The following is a 20,590-nucleotide window of genomic DNA, read 5'->3' as shown; positions in this document are numbered from 1 at the left end:
CACAGTTTAATTTGTTCCAAAAGTATGGTAATTGCTCAGAACAAGTTTTTGCTTTATGTAGAACACTCATAATAACTGTACAAAGCTGTTTTGATGACGTCTTTCTTTATTTGAATTTGGTTGAGTTTTTCACGACATTCATTCATTCCCCAGGCAACTACTTAAGAAAAAAAAGTAGACCTTATAAAAGCAAACCTGGAAATGATGGGTACTTGTTGTCATGGCAATGAACACAAGAGTGAAGTTTTGTTTCAAAAGGAGGTCATTGCTGTCACAGCAGTGATTGCTATTTTCTGTTACTCACAGTATCTCTGATGGTCCATAGGTATTGCAGATTTTTCCAAAGGCATCAAGACATTGTAGCAGATTGTGTTTAAGGGGACAGTATAAAGCTGTAACTTTTGATAATTTGTTTTACTTTTTTGTTTTAAATGTCAACCACAGTTTCTTATTGCACTACACAGAGCATGTCGAGGTACACAGTATTCAGCTTGTCAACTAAGCCTGGATGCTGTACAAGTGTAGACTGCATCATTCATTATTGTGGACAGGTGCATACAGGTCCGGATTAGAATTCAAATGTAAACAATAACAGTGCACATTACAAATATACATGTACATGCTGTGGTGACAAGCTAAATAGCGGATGTGATATGCTTTTAGGGAGTAGTAAAAGAATCCAACTGGCACGCAAAACATAAGTGGTGGAAAAAAATAATCCTCAAAAGTTACAGTTGCCGGCCCTTCAATGTTAAAACCTGTTGTGTACGGTATTTTCCCAATTTGCCGGTCTAATTTTAAAACATCACTACTATTCACCCTACCCCCACCCACATCCCCAAACACACGCACACACAAAGTTTTCCAGCAAGATAGGGAAGATAATACACAAGCAATCACAGAATACCTATCTCCACACTGATAGGTTTATTTAACAAGACTCCTACAGGGACATAGCATTTCAAAAATTCAAAGAAGATTGCTCATTAATATTTACCAGAGCCTTGTTCTGACGTCATCATAGAAAAATACTGCGGCAATTATAAACACTCATGTCTAGATAATGATCCAATTAAAACCCTGTAGGATTCTCCGAGATGACTCTCAGCTATCATTAGCTGAAGTGAAGAGTGATACATGTACATCTGTAGTATAGATTTCATTCCCACAGTAATCAAAATACATGTACTAGATATACTCATCAGTGTGGAAGTTATCTGTCAACCATTGTCCTGCCAAGTTTATAAGTCACCACCCTGTCAAGGTGGTTCAAACCAATGACGCATGACACATCCCGTGTATTGGATTTTTAACAGAAAAATGAACACTTAAAGGCCCCTGAAAACGTAGATGTAGAAAACTTGATTTTTTACGGACAAAAGCTGATATTATACCAAGCCAAGTGGGCGAGAAAAACATATGGTTTTGACTCAATACAGCTCTTTTACTGACTTTGCAGTTTGGGAAATGATACGTACTGCGTGGCAGGATTAGGGTTAATTGAAACACCAATAAGAATTGTCAGCACTTTGTTTCTCAAGTGACAATTTATGATGACGTCTAAATCACAGATAACCTATCCTCTACAGATTTTGGTATAATCCCACAGTTTGTAAATACAAGGTTGGACCACCAAACACACAAATAGGGGCGAAAGGATGAATAAGTTACATGCATATAAAATGTGTCTGCTGCATCTTCAACGTGTTTATCATCTGACATACTGGAATGGCAACATAAAATAATCCCAAAGTGGATGAATAATTCCAATGTGGTTAAAAGATTATGTTAGATAAAAAACTCCGCAGCAGCCGATCAAATATGTTTGGTTTTCCATCACCTCTGTTCTCTTAATAAAAAACAGTTTCTTTGTTGACTCCAAAAAGTCCTGTTGAAATACATATTGTTAAACTTTTCAACACAGCTCCTGTGTCTGCAACGTTCAGTGTTTTTGATCAAAACTGATTTTTAGTCCAGGCAGGAATTCATCATTTACAATGCATATTATAGACAAAATGCTGTGTTCACAAGATTTATTCATGTAGTATTTCAACATATTTTAGGAGAAGGTAAAAGAAAATGTACTAATGTTTTCCAGAAAAAAATTGTGAAAATTTGTCAAAAGGTACGTGTAGCTTTAAGTCTTGTGCAGGGACGATTTGCTTTGTAACTGTGATGATGAATTGACAATGGACATACTGATGAGAGCTGAGCTTTAAAAGATTTGTCATTCTGTATGAAAGCTCTACAAGTCAACCGGTCTGTACCAAGTGTCGTATGATTTGAGATCCAACTTGATTAGCTACATCCGAGTGGCATGCCCAGGCTAGGGCTTCCTTTGACATTTCATCACAGTGGGCATGCAGTAATTGAGTCCAACACAAAGTGGTTAACATCAATACAGCTGACTGCCGATTCACTCTGCCATTCTCACTGACTGTCACTCCAAAGGAAATGCGCTACCACAGTGGCATGAAAATCAGTTTGCTCTTCAGAGACCTCTAGTTTTGTTTTCTTTTGGTATTTTCTAAAATCCTTCGCCCCATAATGCATTTCTTTTAAAGACAGGTCATATTTGGATTGAAACCAAAAGCTTTAAGAAAAACACATTTTTCATCTTTAAAAAATCCACCTTCCTCATGTATGTGCTAATCCGGTGTGTTCAATGAAGAAAACAAAAACATTGCATTGATAAGTGGCTTGTAAGAGTTGAAAAAATTTCACAAGTGTATTTTGATAAGACTGTTTATTCACTGAAGTGGAAATTGAAATTGTAGAATTCACCATTGCAAACAAGCGTACATTGCTCTGCCTGTAATTTTGAATATGAGATTTGGTTACCAAGATTAAACATCACTGCTGCAGACGAAAGATCAGACAGATGTATATTGGATGCAGTTTAAGTCACAGTAATCCATTTGTAATACTCCTTGTTTAATATCAACTTTGAATTCTATGTGTGTAGTTATTAATAACATGAAATTTTGGGTCTGCGTGATTCACCAATTTTACAGTTTTCATCGATCCTCCAATAATTCTGACGCTGTCTTCTCTGATGCAGAGATAAATTATTCACTGCTCTCTGCAATGCCTTGTTCTTTGAGAAATTGCTGTTCTGAAATTGAGTAGATGTTTCAGGGCAGAATGGGATCTGTAAGTTTCATACTCATGAAATTTACATTTAAGTTGGTTACCATGACAACAACTCAATAGAGAGATGAATAGGAAATGAGGTGATACAGTTGTATTTATCTTGTCTTGATATGGAAAGGATAACTTGCTTGAAGCAAGTTATTTAAAATGTGTCTGTTACGCTAGCGCACGATTTGTCTCAACTCTTGCAGCTAATTTAAACTTTTGCTGATATTTACCATATTCAGGAAGTCTTTTAAGCTAATTAAAAAGCTGCTGATTGCAATGAAAATGCACAAAAAAGTATGCAGCTTATTCAAAGTGTTTTAGTCTGTGTTTGTACTTTGATAAAACATTGTGAATTTTACCCTAGACAGAGATATTTTTCTTTAAACATTGCACAATGTACCGTATTTCCATGAAACTATCAACTTTTCACCAAGTCATAGAGGTAAGATTTCAGTGGAGATGATGTAGTAACACCAACCGATTTGTACAAGGGACACTTCAAATTTGACAAAAATGTTTTCAAAAGCCAAGTTAAAGATTTTTTCTCCAATGTCAGGGGTACAATCATGTTCCATAAAGTTAAATATTTTCACTTCAAACAAATATCTCAAAAAATCTTTCCCCGAATTACATTTTTATACTCACATCCATTAAAGCCTGTCATGTTGAGTATATGCCATACTAAACAGGCCATGCTGACAGACCCACACTTATGCTTGTAAGCAAGACAAGGAAACCTAGGTTATGAGGCTAATTGCAGAAACATGGGAAGTGTTTTAGAAGTTAAGCCAAAGTAATTTTTCTGTTTTAACCACAGAACAATGAATACCCATCCATCTAAGGTTTAAACTCAATTGTAGAAAATGGGTCCATTATCACTGCATTGGGGATGGCTATAAACTTTATGGCGCCTCTTAAATAAGGAATTTTATTTTGCCATTCATGTTAATCATTACAATTTAGTCAAAGTCAATGGTAATTGATTACATTTATCAGCAGTCTAATGTATTTATGTTGTGTCCTGCATCTGACAACGAAAAGCAGTTTTCTCAATTTATAGTGATTGAAATATGTTCTGTTTTCAAATTTTGATCAATACTGAACTATAGCATTCGATGCCAATGTACAAACAGGTTTCACACCATCACTGGGTGAACTGGCAGAGCAATTAATCCTTTAAGCGCCAGAGTCAATTTTTGTCCCCTTATAAATATACCCAGTCAGTATTTTTTCGGATTTTTGCCAAAATTTTGATAAATATGTGTAGCCAGTGTAATGTGATGTCCATTTGTCAAAATTATCAAAAAAAATTACAGAAAAATTCATGAAAATTGGTAAAATGTTGCACGTAAATTTTGGTGGGAAAAATTACAGCACTCAAAGGTTAATGTTAAAGAGACTTGACACTCAAGTTCAAGTAATGAATTCATGATGTAGGGGTTCAGACTTTTCAGTCAATACAATTAGAATTGGACTTCTGGGAGGTTGGCACCCTCACTGGCATGGGGAGGGTGTGTTGCAAAAAACAGGGACAAAGTATAGCTATATCATTTACATAGAGAACTGAGTTACTTAGTAAATCACAATTGAATGACAGACTGCTTCAGCTAATATTTGATTTTTCAACGATTACATGACGATTTCAAACTACAAGGAAAACTCAGTTCATTACCTGTAATTATAGTAATTATTTCACAAAGCCAAACTCTCAAATGACCACATTAAGTCTCCAGGATTTTGCTACTCATTGATGTACGGTATCCATTAAAATTGTTACGTTTGGTATTACTCCTCAATTAGCAAATTAACTGTCATGTCAATTAGCTAATTAACACTCATGGGATAAACAACTTGCATCGGGGGAACACTGTCTTGTTCTGGATGTTTGCATATGAAATGCTTGGTTAGTGTTTCCAGGCAATTCATGCTCTGTTTGTAAAAGACAAGTGTTTTGCCATTCGTCAATCATGTCAAATCCCCATAAAATGCTCAACTTGTTGTAAAAGCCAGGATAGCTCGTGCAAAGTCCTGTGTAACCAACTGATTTCAATCTGAGCTAGAATCCATTTGTCAAGTATAATATTACACATTTGTAATATTACAATATGTCAATGGTAATATTACACATTGTATACAAGGCTCTGTGTTTGCTAAGCTTTTAATGTAATTGTAATGACAGAAGAACACGAAAATGTAACTTCTGTCATGAAGGTAATAAAAATACCGTAAGGTTAGCAATTGTTGCGTCGCTGCGTTTAACAAGAGACAAGTTTCCGTTCTAGTATATCACCAACAAGCTGTCAGATTTGCAAAATTTTGGTTTTGGTTTTTTGAAAATAGTAATTTTGATGTACTTTATCCATTGTGGATAATTGGCAAAGACAGATGTATATACTAAGAAAATGCCAAATCAGTGAAAAAATCAATAAACCCGAAAACTTTGAATGACTCCTGTTTTGTAACATTGACATTGTTGTTTTCCAGAGTACTTTAAGCTGTTCATATATTCTATCAAAGGATTTTTGAATTGTAATGTTTTGTTTTCACTACGATGCTTGCACTTTCCTTGAAATTTGAAGATTTTTGTATGCAACATTAGATTATTTTATAAAAAAATGCTTAGTTAGAGCCTTGTCAAAAATAATAAAATATATAAAGATGGCAAGAATCAACTTAAAAGATCAAAATTTTTGAAGAATGAAATGTTTCTCCTTTGAAAAGGCACATGAGCCTCATGATTTCAGATTTAGTATGAGTAACGTGATTGATCATCAAATTATAACAATTTGAGAGTCAAAATATCCTTCCCTTAAAAGTGCAATTCTACCGTAATGGCCAGAAATACACAGTAGACGAGTACATTGGTCAGAATAATTTATTTTCTCTGTGGGTTATGTGGGTATTCAGTTACACAAGGCTCTCATCACTAAACATCTTGAATTGTTCCCTGTCTGCTATTACTTGAGATTTACTATAACATTTTTGGCAGGGAACTCTTTATATTTCAAATTTTGTGAAAACGAGATATGCTCTACAGGTCCACCATGAATAATGTCTTGAATTCCACTTAGTAGACCATCCAGTTCATGATTGCAATTACCATAAATACCGTATTACATGCATTAAAGAGATGTTGTACGTAGGTAAGAACGATATTGATATGTGTCTTCTGACAAATAAACACACTTTTTTCCTTCCAATGGCCTGTAACTACTTTTCAAAATTGTGCTATTTGTCATGATTATCCGTAAAAGCTGTGTTTATGATTTCGTCACAGCCTGGGTTACCGACTAATGCAGGAAAAATGAGACCGACAAATAAACTGTCAATATGGATGCAGAGGTTACTGTTTAAGCATACCTCTTTCACTAGGATTTAAATGTCACTATATTTCCGCTGACAGATGAAATCCGCTTTAATTAAATATCAGTGAAACTGTTAAACGGCGATAGATTTTGTTGTTTTACTGGCAAATTAGGGAATTGAAAATGTCACTGAACGTCAATATTGTGAAATTAAATCCCAGTGAAATTAATGATTTCACAGTACATTGGGTAAAAACCAAGCCAACAACATGAAAAGAAAATTATCTTTTCTAATTAAACATTTGCCCTGAAGCCAGCAGTCCACTGTCTGTGCTTAGCAAACTGGTTTTTAATTTCAGCTGATTTTTGCAGACAGATTCCCTGACTTCCGATAACCTATCAGGCAATTATCTCTTGATAAAGAGCTTTTTAGTTCACTCACTAAGAATGTCTCCAGGAAAAAATATCAAATTATCCCCTAGATCAAAGATGTTTAGTCGGCCAATTAGCTTGCAATGGTTAAGTAAAATACATCCGCATTATAAAGGGTTTTACTAACAGTTAAATGTAGTCTGCTGGGGATTATAACAAGAAGGGGATAAAAGTCGGGTTGGATAGACTGCCAGCTTCATGTTATGTGGTTATTTTCAGCATATAGGTCAATATAAATAGGGAAAAAGGTAATCTGCCAGTTGTATAAAATGTGTATCTTGTTCAGGAGAGCATAGTTCAATATTGCACACTCAGCGCCTTGTAGTGTATAATTCTCAAAAGGTACAGCACCACCATGCAGACAAATGTTTCTTTTATTGTATTCTCTCGTGTTGGAGAAGAGAACTGATTGGAAAGTGGTTGTACTCAGAGTAACATGAGTCTCAGAAGATATGTAACACCACTATGCAGAAAAGTGTTCCTATCATTGTGTTCTCACATGAAAGTGAAAAGAACTGATTGGAAAATGGTTATATTATCATGGCAATGTTAACTTTTAGCAAGTTACATTTACAGGGAGTCCCCAAACTGATTTCTATGTAGCTCATAGTGGTCATTATTAGGTCTTCTCACCCCTTTGAGTGCTGTAATTTTTTCCCACCAAAATTTTGGTGCAACATTTTACCAATTTTTATGAATTTTTCAATAATTTTTTTTATAATTTTGGACCAAATGTACGTAATATTTCGCCGTTTAAAACTTTCTATCAAAATTTTTGCAGAAATCTGAAAAAATTTTGACTGGGGTATATTTTATGAAGGTTAAGACAATTGACTTTGGTGCTCAAAGGGTTAATTTGCCAACAAAACTGAAAAAAATGAAATTATATAAGACCAGCAAAAACACTGAACAGGTAAAGTATCAAGAAATGGTAGAGCAAATGATAGAAAGATGACATTACATAGAACCCATGGGCAAATGGTATGACAGTGTACTAGTATTTACTTGTTGAGCAAAGTAACCTGCAACATAAATAGTTACTATGATTGTGTAATTTTTTTATCCTTTTTCTGGTACTTGTTAAGGTAGAACACGCCTCGGGGACGGATATTTGGACTCTCAAACTTTCTCAATTCTTTTCTAATCCACCACTTGTTTAGGTTCATTTTAAAGCTCTTGGTATAAGAAAACTTTTCATCAGCTTACTTTTTTAGAAAATCAAAAATTTTTTTTTTCTCGATAGAGTTAACCACATGGATTGCGGCCATTTTAAATTTCAAATATCAGTAAAATTTGAATAATTTGTTTCTCTAGTACCAAAATTTGCATGGTGACCCCCGATTTTTATTCTTGATTTCGAAAGAGAGTGATCGAAATATTCCTTGAGGAAAGTTTCAGCAAAAGTTTAAGTGTTTCACTTTCAAGGCACATGCTACCTTAATGTCTCTCCTGCTAGTGACAATGTAAAACTGACAAATATAAGTTTATAACAACTGCCTATAGTAAGTTAGTGTAATTTGTGATACTTTGACTATGAACATCCATGTTGAGGATATTGATGAGTTTTAAACAGATGATCTATTGAATCAAAGTTAACTTGTGGAAGGGTAGTTCATCACACGTTCCACTAAATCCTTATATAAATGCAAACTGTGTAACCCATTGGAACGAAAAAGGGTTGAGGTTTATATGTGAATTGTTTAGGACACTTGTATCAAATTGTGTGGTCAACAGGTGTAAACAAATGTTTGTTTGCAGCCTAGTATCGGGAGCAAATAAGCATACAGACACCTGTTGACTGCTGACCTGTCTGGCTTTCTGACCCATCAAATTTTAAACCTCTCTTAAAAAACATGGAGTACTTCACAAGAATGGATGGGTGGTACATCTCCCTTTACAACAGGTAGATTGCCATAATCACAATACAGGTGGATAACCTGCAGCCTTGCATTGCTTTCATGTCCTCAAGGACCACTTTGTAACACATCAAGTGAAGCAAATAGTTGAGTCATAATAGCCAGTGTAGTGTATCTTTTTAAAATCTGTCCTGGGGCTAGGTAGTCTGCGAGGAGGACGTGATGCCAGACACGTTGCCTTAACAATTGGTATCTTGCTCTATAGCTTAGGGCACTGGAGTAATCTGCAACAATAGGTGCCTCAACCTAAAGCTTACATGCTGTTCACCTTCCATTGTTGTACGGTAGAGCCCACCACCCTCTTTGGTGCATGCTTCAACGTCATCTTCAACTTTCAAAATATTTTTGTCATGCTGCGCACTCAGAGGAAATAGGAAGTTTCCTTCCATTCTGGTCATTCACCTTCCGTATTATCCATTGAGAAATCATTCCAACAGATCAAGTAAATGCCGGAACTCTTCGCCTAATTACAGAATAATTCTTTGATCTGTTCACCAAAAAAAAATAACATATGGTCATTGACATGCTTTACTGTATTCAAAGGTAAAGCAATTCTTATCCCCTTCACGAATTAAACTTGAAAATTCTATGAATCACAGAACGGTGAACATGAGTGTACAGCGTTATTTGTAGAGCAATATTGATACCATACTAGTGCCAGTCACACCAGGTTTCGATATGGATCTCAAGAGCAGGTGGTTATGTTGTACTTTTAAATTAATCGTTTAAGACTGAGAGTTTGAAATCGTTCAAGAGTTTGCTTTCTTTCTCAGAATTTCATTAAGTTGCTGTTAAATTTCAAAATAAGTTACAATTGAGCTTAGAAAGGCTATCGATTAATGAAGTGGTAAATATACTTGGAAACTTTACAGCAGTCTTCTGTCGATTTTGCAAAAGTCTGAAGCAGCATACTGCATAGTGTGGGCATTGAAAAAGGAATGAATTGTTTTTAGAAATCTAACACACCACTGGTATGCAAACAATTGCTTGTAATACAGGTTTCTACACACAGGATCTTATGGTATGGCTATAGACACACATCGAGTGAAAATATAGCCAGCAAATTTTTTTTTAAATTTTCGATATGTGATGATACCCAAACTGCTTTGTAGATACTACCATCACAATTCATCATTCAATTTGGAAACAATTCTAACTTAATTACTTCTGGCTGGATTGTATTTGTACAACTTGGCTGGCTGTCGTCAGTGTAGAATTTCAATTACTTTGATATTCTGCACAAAGAATGGGTAGGGTAACTCATCGATGTTGCAAGGTTGATGTACTTTATGGCAATCATGTGATTTTTCTCCTGTAGAGCCTAAATTTCATCACATGGCATTCTTTACATTCATGACCATGAAGTAATTCATTGTAACATTTGCCAGATCCTTGTATTGTTATTGTAAATATTCACCCATGTCGTGATAAAAGTATGAATAGCGATTGTATATTTGTCAGAGGTACTTTGGAAAAAACCCCATTTGATGCTCAATCACAAGTCTCCCGTAAAACATGAAGTTGTTTCCGATTTGAAAATGACTTCCATCATCACTCCACTTCAATTCCACTTCAGCAGTTCAGTGGGGCATATTATGTATTTGTACCGTATTATCCATGGCTAATGATTGCTGATGGATTGTAATTTTCAAAAGTCATCAAGTTGCTTGCTCATGCAGGAGAGGCGCTTTCCACTTGTAATTGCCATTGGCAAAATGATCTAAACTTTCACCTCTGTGTTGACGTAACGATAGTTTAGATATAGTGACATTGTTATTAGAAAGTATGTGGCTTAAGGTAGTCTGCGCCTCGAAAGTGAAAGACCTAAACTTTTGCTGAAACTTTCCTCGATGAAACTTTTGACCATTCTCTTACCAAAGCAAAAATAAAAATCAGTGGTCACCGTGCAATCTTAGTACTAGAGAGACAAATTACCTAAGATTCCCCGATAGTTGAAATTTAAAATGGCTGCCATCCCTTGTTAACTCTATGGGGAAAAATAAAATCTTCGATTTTTGAAAAAGTAAGACGGTGAAAATTTTTCCTTCTTTAAAAGCTTTAAAATGAACCCCCACAAGTGGTATATCATAAAAGAATTGTAAAAGTTTGAGAGTCCGAATATCTGTCCCCGAGGCGCGTTCTACCTTAAAGACACTGGATACAACTTAAATACTAAAACACTGGCCATTTACTCAGTTTCCTGGTGTCTAAACTTGTAAAAAATCTCTGAAATTAAATTATCTTGAATAAATTTTATGCTTTTGCCGTGCCTCTAATTTGACTGGTTTTTTTTGTAGAATTTTTGTATGTTTTGACTCATAGGGACAATTATAGACAAAGTAATCTATTGAGGGAGTCTCTATGGTACCTGTGAATTAAATAGGTATGCGTGTGGACCCGTGATTGAATGGTTCCTGGGAGAACCCTGCAATACAGCTTTATTTCATCACTGTCAACATTCATAAAAGTCGGTTGACCCAGGATAGCTCAATGTTGACATCCTGTTCCCATGGCAATTTTCCCCATTTGTCATGCATACAGTCAGCACAAGTCTGGTCAAAGTATTGCCAACAGTGTGGTAAAAAATGACGGTTTCCACTGCATAAGTAAGATCAGAAGAATGTAACAATTAACGGAGACAGCTCAGACATCAAAAGCACAAATTTACAAAAAAACATTTTTGATCGAGAGCCTGACAGCGTTCAGTGCATGCATTTGGCTGTTGTTGTAGATTATCTGTAGATCTTTCATTTGCCCACGGGGAGGCACAGATAGTCTGGTCAGCACGCCATCGTCTGTTCAAGCAGTCCCATGCTGTATCTGGTAATCAAATCTATTCAACAAAACACCACGGTTTGTTCAGCAATTCTCAGTCTTTTCAGTCGGACAAAACACTTTTCCACCAGTCACATTGTAGTGAATTTGAATAACATGTTTTTGGTGGGTGCATATAGGCATTCAGAATTGAAATGAAAATCCTAAAGGTCTTTTCAGTTTATGAAAAGCAATGTTGGCTAGCTACAAATTGTTGACTGAGCTACCTTTCATGGCTGTTGTTGGATTGACACTTAACCTGAAAAGACAATGATTAAATCAAAGTATTGACACATTTTCACCTAGGAAACGTTACGTGTATATGTGCATGTGAGCTTCAAACCACAAGATGACATTTGAATTTCAACTTTATGGGATCATCAGATGTAGGGCACACCAGTTCATACACTTTTCATTGTCAAGGCTACTCTCTTTTAAATTATTGATATTTGGGTTCAGCTATGTCGTAAATACCAGTACTACAACTTTATCTATATCTTTGCATATATGCTTCATTTACAAAACTTTCTGGATCTCGATTCAGCCCATTTAATTAAGAATTAACACTGCTGACAAGTGGTAAACCGCTGGCCATGATATGCAGGTTACAATGCTAGCAGTGAAATGTCATCATGTCCATCTGATATGAACTTTGACCTCACAATTACTTATGCGTTTCACCCAGGCTTCATATGCATGAATGCAGTCTGTTTGTGATTCTTTTACTCAACAGAGTTGATGTTTTATCTTACATTTAGCTGACCAAAAAGATACAAAAGTCCACTAGGAAACCTAGTATACCTTTTTTTTTGTGCTTTCTACAAAACGGATGTGATTTTCATTTCCCCACATCACATCTGTGTTATCATTAGTCGTCATGGTAATGCTGCATCAATCCTTTATGCCAGAGATGTGGTAGATATGTTTGAAAGTCGTTCTGACAAAACCCAGTGACATGCTGCCGATATATCAACTGCTTTGTAGGTCACTTCAGGACTTCTAAAGTATGTCAGTAAATTTGAAACTGGAAAACAAAAACCAAAAAACAACAGCTGTACACCAGTCATAGTAAAAGATCATAATCAACACATCACAGAAATAAAGTTAGATAATTTGCATATGAATTAAAATATTCATACGTTTAATATGTAGGAGTAACCCGTGATGTAGTCTGTGTGGTTAAAATTGAATATTCAAGACTCATGGATGAGTTTGCTGTTAGAATGAAGCATAATTCTGATCATAATAGGGTAATAGGATGAAAGCATGTCATTTTGCAAATTTTGATCAGATATTCTGACGCCAAAAATAATCCACAAAACGTAAAAGGATACAACCTGCTGTATTCATGAGTGGAAAATCTAATTATCTCCTAATTACAAGATAATTGTTTGGCTTGCTCAGTAAAGCGTACTTCATTAGTGAGTTGAAGCATAGACCCGAGAGCGAGAGTCTATGCTTGAAGATAGCCAGCAGAATTAGTATACCGTATCACAAGGCTTTAAAACATTTCATCACCTCTTCTCCCCTGCCAGAGTAGAACTGAAAAGTATGCAAATATACATGTAAATAAAACTGAAATCTGTATTCAAGATTGATCCAGGACTTCTACTGAGCTTGTGAATCTCAAAATAGCCTGCCCTATACATCTGATGTACTTTTCTAAATTGGAAACACATAACTTGATTTATCTGGTCTTGTCTACCAATCAGTGCTGATGAGATACTGCCTGCACATTCTATTATCATATGGGGTACTGACTCACGGTCAGTGCCGTTGTTCTATTACTGGTAATGTGTGTGACTTGTTTGCCCATTCAGTTATAGGAAAACATGAAAGTGAACTTGAAAAAGAACTTTCAGCTCAAAATAAAACCTACAAATCAACTGAGCCTGTTCTGAAAAATCGTATAAATTTCACATTTCTTTTGGATAAACGCCGCCTCTCTGATGCTGTGAAAACAACAAACAGCGGTGAAAAACTGCCGGCTTGTCTTAATTGTCTGATTGCATACTACCCTGATTTGAAACAAACCAGATCAGTGGTCATCAAGTTGACCAACGGACTTAATCAAGTTTTACAGTCTGCAGGACACAGATCTAGGTCACTTCAATGTTCTTTAAACATTTCTTGCAGTTCAAGTGCCAAGCAGTCCATGGCTGTTTAAAAATGTCAAGACAGTTTTTGAATTCACAGCGGTCTAGGTTAATGTCCAGGAATGAAATGAGTTGATATTTTAGGAATGAAACTTGAATTATGAGGGTCAAAGGTTAAAGAAAGCCAACGATTAGTATTCAGTTCTGTCACGTGTAAGTGATAATATTCATTTGACTAACTAGGTTGATTCTTTTTCTTTCTATTTTTGGCTCATCTGTTTCACATGTGGTTGGTAAGATCCAAAACATATGCTGGTATACTGAATCACAGGTAGATGTGAAGAAATGCCCCTTTTTTTGACAAATGAAATAAAATGTATCATAGAATAGTTGTTTTAGTCTGTTTTATAACAATTTTCTCAATGAAAGAACTTTGTCAAAGTAATTTTCTCTGAAAACGTTCGCTGTAAGATAACTGTGAGCTCTTTACTGGGAGATGCTTAGGTCACATACCAAAAGATAGCTTGAATATCGGCAGAGCCAACCACATGCAGACATTTATCACATTATCGTAAGGACGTTGGTGCTTCATAAATTATAACTCAAACATTGCTAAATTGGAGTAGTTTAATCTTAACTTAATCTGTGAAATCTGAATTTAAGTAAAAGTATGTGTTTGAGAGAGAGAGAGAGAGAGAGAGAGAGAGAGAGCTGTGAACATCTCTCTGAAATCTCACTTGTCATGTTATCTTTAACTGTACAAACAATTTGGCTAATCTGTAAATAACAGGTGCAAGCAGTCAACATTTTTCCCATTGAAATAGTACACATATCAAAACACTGAAATTTCATCAACATTTCTGTATGCTAACTAACAATTTCAAACATTTAGTCAATTGCATTCACTTCAACTGTAAAGGGTTATCGAGCAGTACGCGCCACGTACAGTGAGCTAATTTCCACAATTGTCAACACGAATAGTGATGGGTAGCCATCAGTTGTCAGAATTGTGCAGTGCAGGGCAGTTATTAAATTTAGCTTTATTAGATAACATTGTTATGATTACTAAAAATACGTTCCCTCTTTTAGATTTTGCCAGAGTTACAAAAGGAAAATAAGGAATTAGCAGGGTTAAATTTATTACAGGGATGAGTGGAAATGTATAAAAGACTGGGAGAGGACATTTTCATTTATAAACTGATGTCTGTTAAAGCCATTCCATATCCATGAAATGGGTCACTCAGATAGGGATGGGTATACGGTATATTGATATGAATGGAAGTCCATCTTCTGGTTTCCTTTCAGTGAATTTTCACATTAATACTTTCTTTCCGTTTGTCATTTGGCGTGTATTTACATTGACAAACATATTCTTTCTTTCAATTTGATGGACTTACAATTGTCATCTATACCATCCTTCCTTTTGGTGGATTAAGCATTGACGTTATTCTATACTTTTCCCTCCTGCTTTTCACAGTGTGCGGAAATGACAAATGTGAGAGTGATCGAGGAGAAGATTGCGAGGTTTGTCCAAAGGACTGCGGTTCCTGTCCGCTGAAACCTGCAGAAATTGCTGGTATTGCCATGGCCTGTATTCTCGTCATCTTTGTATTTATTGCTGTGATTTTGGTGAGTATCACTCCGTTACATCGATACTCATTCTTGACTCTAGAGGGAGCTGTTTTGCTGGCGAAATTCTTTCTTTCATTCATAATAACATTACATTCAGGTTAAGCCGTAATCTCACTCCATATTAAATAAGCTCTACATCTCTCTACATCTCAAGTTTGAATGAATGGCATTCATCACATTTCTCCTGTTTCTCTTGAAATGCTGTTATATTTTCAACTCAATTTTTTTCAAACAAATTTAAAAATAAACAGTCTGTGATGTACTAGAAACACTTCACTTTTTTCTGTTTGTGAAATTTTTGAACATGAACATCAATACCTACCAGTACTTTCTAACATTTTCCACATCTCTGAATTCTGTTTTTTTTCAATTGATCTTTCTAAAATAATGATATTTGTACTAACAGTTAATTTATTTCATAATTCTCTTTTTCCTTTTTGCTAACATAAACCTAATCACGTGTGTCATTCACTTTATCATACATCTCCTTCATAAGGGTCACCACATGGTAAGAACATGTGAACAAGTCATGTTCACCATACTTCCTGCACACTTGCACCTTCGCCTTCAATTGACCCCTGGTGAGGTCACTCATCCTGGTACTTTGGGGTCATCACCATAGCAATGATAATAGAAAACCATGGCAGTTGGAAATTTCAGTGTTACCATTATATTTGCATGATTCCTTTTGGCATGTAGTTTTACTCTATTAACCCTTTGAGTGCTGTATTTTTTCCCACCAAAACTTTAGTGCAACATTTTACCAATTTTTATGAACTTTTCCTTTATTTTTCTAATAATTTTGGACCAAATGAGCACAATATTTCAACAGCCACAGTTTTTTATCAAAATTTTGGCAAAAACCTGACAAAAATTTACTGAGGTATATTTTATAGGGGCGACAAAAATTGACTTTGGCGCTCAAAGGGTTAAAATGAAGGCAAAGTGAAAAACCCAGGCCTAGTCAGGCCTAGTCGGGCCTAGTCGGGTCCTCTAGTTGGCGATCTAAAGCGAATTCATCTGAACGTATCCCATTTGCTTTAGCCATGTCAGAGTTTGAAAATGGGCGGAGAACTGCAGGGAAAAACATTAACCCCAACATGTGCGGTCATTTCTCAAGAAATATCTTTTTTATTTGACAGAAAACTAGTTTGTATGCGTAAATACTTCCATGTTCGGCACACAACACGGTTACACCATATGAAGACGGTGACAATAGTGAGAACAGCCCCGTGCGCCGAGAACGGCCGGCCCCACGCTACGTACGTTCTAGCTGCAGTAGAGTAGCTGGAGGTTTTGCCTGGGTATTTTGGTCAGGCAAAAAACAGTGGTTTTGCCGTCCGACCAAATACCCAGGCAAAACCTCGAGCTGCTTACTGCAGCTACCTACGTTGGAGAAAACGGTCCCAAAGTCTGCTTGTACCCAGAAGAGATCCCCGCGCTCGCGGAGGCATGGCAGGCTACAATGATGCAAATTGCAAGTGGCTATTTCGCCGCACAAATTTCAATAAAACAAATAATAGCAAAAAGCAAAATCGAACCTGCACAACTATATTCTGTGTTCAATGGCAAAAAAGTAATCATCAATCGAGGGTACGCAAAATGCTTGATTTTGGCAACGATCCCTGGGGGCCCTGGCGTCACGACAGGGCCAGCTAGCAGCTGAGACACAATGTAACTTCGCGAAACTCAGTCTCCGCGGGAATTTCCGATGTTTTTGCTGTACAACGCTACAGAATTACTCTCGGCGTGCCAATTATAACCTAATGTCAGAAACAAAATAAAGTTTTGATAAGCTTAATCTTTCATTCTTCCTACTCTCTTCCCTCGTATAAATCATTTGTCAGAGTGATTTTTGGGCGTGCTTTCTAACTTTGTTGCCATTGACACGTGCTGATTTACGTGTCTGCAAAAACATTACGGACGTTGAACTTTTAGATCGCCAACCTGGAGGACCCGACTAGGCCCGACTCGGCCCGACTAGGCCTGGGTTTTTCACTTTGCCCTAAAATGAATGGTATAGTTGAACTTTGAATCTCAGAAGTGGTGACGAAACTGTCAAAGGGCCTTTCTGTTATGTTAAACTCTAGTTTGACCCTAACCTTGGGAATTTGGGTAAGACTATATTTGACCTGAAACCCTATTTATATAATCGTGTCCATCAAATCCAGGAAACTTTCATGACCTATAAAGGGGTCACGGCAGTAACTTTCTCTTCACATATCACGTACTCACTGCTAAATTCATATTGTATAGCACCAACTTCACTGCCAGCAATCTCACTATAGTTTCATCAACGTGAATGCACTGGATAAAATGCCGTCAGAGTCAGTGTTTCTGTGTTCTGTGGAAGCTTTCAGTCTACCTTGTGTTCACATGCACTATTTCAACACATAAAGTCTTGTACATTCTATACCAGGAATATTGCCATGTTTTATAGTGCATGTAACTGGAGACAAGATAGTACAATTTCGGAAAAACGTTCTTGTCTTTATTAATATTACTTTTTGCTGTCATTTTCTGCGTCATTGTAAGTTTCTTTGATCAGTGACGTCCAGAACACACCAAAAGTCAGCATCATTTCATTTAGTGCAGTCGATGGATTCGCAGAAAAATAACCGTAACATGCGTCAAAGAGTTATTCCACCAGATTATTAAATGAAAAACTCTGCTGAAAAAAGAATTCAACAGAAGAATGTACGGTCTACTGAAGGGAAATGGTAATCATTGTTATATTGTAATGTTGCTCAGTACTGAGTCGCTGGTCATTAGTCAACACCATGTCACATTGACTGCTAGTACGCGAGAAAGCAGGACTCTGCATTGGTTTGCATGTCGCAATATGTGTAACATATTGTATCTAAATGATTAAAGTTTTTGTCTGTCGTTTTGTTTCTGATTATCTGACATTCTGTTTTCCATTGTTCATCTCCCTCTAGTATTTCTACATCAAACAACAGAAGATGCTGTGGGATGAGAGTTGGATCATTGTCTACGATGATATTCAACCTGGTGAGTGACAAATTATGATGTCTGCCATCCTCTCCTTTCTGGTAGAACTTTGAAATATGCCCAAGAGTTGGAAATACCTGGTGTGTAACATAGACACAAAACAATACACTCAAGGTTTCTATTTCAATGAATGTGCTCATATTATTGAGTTATATGTGCGCCGTCACGATATATGTTAAATTTGAAGGGTTTTATTCTGGACAGAGCTTGAGCACATAGGATGATAACAGTATTGCTCTACGTACCTGATAAATAAATCAAAATGCTCCTCATTTATAATGAGACAAATAAAACACAGATTGCCGTCATATTATTCAAAAAACATAGTTTATGTGACAAATTCTGACAAATAAAAGAAACTGCTATAAAGCATGTCTGATAGCACATGTCCCTTGAAATTGTCCAATAGTGGGATGACTTCTCTTCTATGCCATGGAAAATCACCAGATTCGGTTTTTTCATCGTCTCCGCAGACACTGGAATTCGTGGATTCATGGGCAGTGTCATCAGTGTACAGAAAAGTGTTGACAAGATGACAGAAACTGGCAGCAGTGGAGCCGGAATGGCAATGGCAGCTCAACAGAAACAAATCTTTACCCAGACCGGAATCTAGTAAGTTCATCTGTTCTAGATCTAGATGAAATTTTATCACAATATTTGACATTTTGATGTGTTATTCTGTCAATCCAACCAATTAAAGTAGTTTGATCCTCAAAAATGAAAGACTAAAACTTTTGCTCAGATTTCCCCAAGCAAACTTTCAACCATCTTTTTCAAAATCAAGAAGGAAAATTGGCGGTCAGCATTCAAATTTTGGTACTAGAGAAAGTTAAACGTTAACCAAAATTTACCGACATCTGAAATTCAAAATGGCCACCCACCATCTTTGTGTTATCTGTATGGGGAATTACCGATTTCCACAAAACTGAACCAATGAAAACATTACATACTCCAAGAACTTCCAAATAAGCCCTCAAAAGTGGTAGATCAAAAAGGAATTGTAAAAGTTTGAGAGTCCGACTATCTGTCCCCGAGGCACATTTTACCTCAATTTGCCCGAGTATAGAGGAAAGAGGTAATATTAGAAAAAGTTTCTCTTCAAAATTGTTTAGGCAGAAAACTAGTTAATCCATGGATATTTTATAAATGATTGAACAAATTATATGCCACTGTGCTTTTAACTGATCGCAGTGTGTGAACAACACTTGCACAAATTTTTTTGGCATATCTGTACATTCAGCTCACATATGTGAATTGAAAAGCCAAACCCTTGTCATTGTGTCAGTGACACGATTCTCGAAATGCTTCCCAGGAATTAAGACTAAGTATGTTAGATCTATGGTTATGTTTGTACCAGGCAGTCAACATTTTGTGTTTTCAGAGTCATTCATTTACTGAGCAATCCATGCAGACTCTGCTGTAGTGTTTGCACAGATTGTATCGATGTCGATACAGTCAGCAAAAGTTTGCCATTAATCATCCATAATTTGATTCGTAGATGACATCTGTGGTCATTATCTACCCAACTTTTATTTCACTTTCTCTTTAGTGCCAGTGATCAATGCCTTCATCGTCTCGTAAATCATGTGCATGATTTCTGACTGGCTGAAAATTCTTGTTTTCTTTTTAATTGAAAGAGTCATTCAAAAGGGATGAATTACACTGTGGACTTTTCACTTCCTTCTCAAACTGTAATGGAATCACCAACATTCCGGGATTTATGTGTGGATATCACTATCAAGCTTTTTATGGATCTATAAAAATGTCAAAGGGTGAATAATCATGGAAAAATTATTGAGCTTCAAAAAGGACTGGTATTCAGAGTCAGTGCTGTTATCTCTTCAGTTCTGCAACATTAAATAGAATCGGAAACAACTCTGAAATGTTTTGCTTTCCTTTTGATTGCCTTGGCATATGTTGGGACTTCAGGTTAAGCTTAGGTTTTTCACACGCTTCAAAATATGTACTGGGGCACACAGGTAAAATCAACCAGCATTTTCAATCTGTTATGAAACATTGAACAGTACTGATATACGTGGAAAACAACCACAACGTAATTTTCCTTATTACTGGTAATTACATTTGATAAGACTAACATTGACATAAAAATATCTTGCAATTTTGTTGCAACATTTAAACAAAAGCTGGTTCATGAAGAGACCTTTTTACTTCATGCATTGCCGAGGCTTTCCACTGCTCTGCTTGGCAGCAAAAGTACAGTAAACCTCAGCTACCGTCATCA

At 36.3% G+C, this 20,590-nt stretch overlaps 1 protein-coding gene across 1 annotated transcript in view; it reads left to right on the top strand.

Annotated features, from left to right (window-relative positions):
• Window positions 1-20,590, top strand: part of LOC139138783 (atrial natriuretic peptide receptor 2-like) — an 83,858-nt gene that overhangs the window by 47,576 nt on the left and 15,692 nt on the right. Inside the window, exons 6-8 of the mRNA XM_070707309.1 lie at window positions 15,182-15,333; window positions 18,276-18,348; window positions 18,822-18,960. Coding sequence (XP_070563410.1) covers window positions 15,182-15,333; window positions 18,276-18,348; window positions 18,822-18,960 — 364 coding nt within the window. The remainder of the gene's footprint in view (window positions 1-15,181; window positions 15,334-18,275; window positions 18,349-18,821; window positions 18,961-20,590) is intronic.

Source organism: Ptychodera flava, chromosome 8, assembly GCF_041260155.1.
Source record: "Ptychodera flava strain L36383 chromosome 8, AS_Pfla_20210202, whole genome shotgun sequence".
NCBI classification, from domain to species: Eukaryota; Metazoa; Hemichordata; class Enteropneusta; family Ptychoderidae; genus Ptychodera; species Ptychodera flava.
Note: the sequence above shows the minus strand (reverse complement) of the source record. Positions and strands in the feature narration are given on the sequence as shown.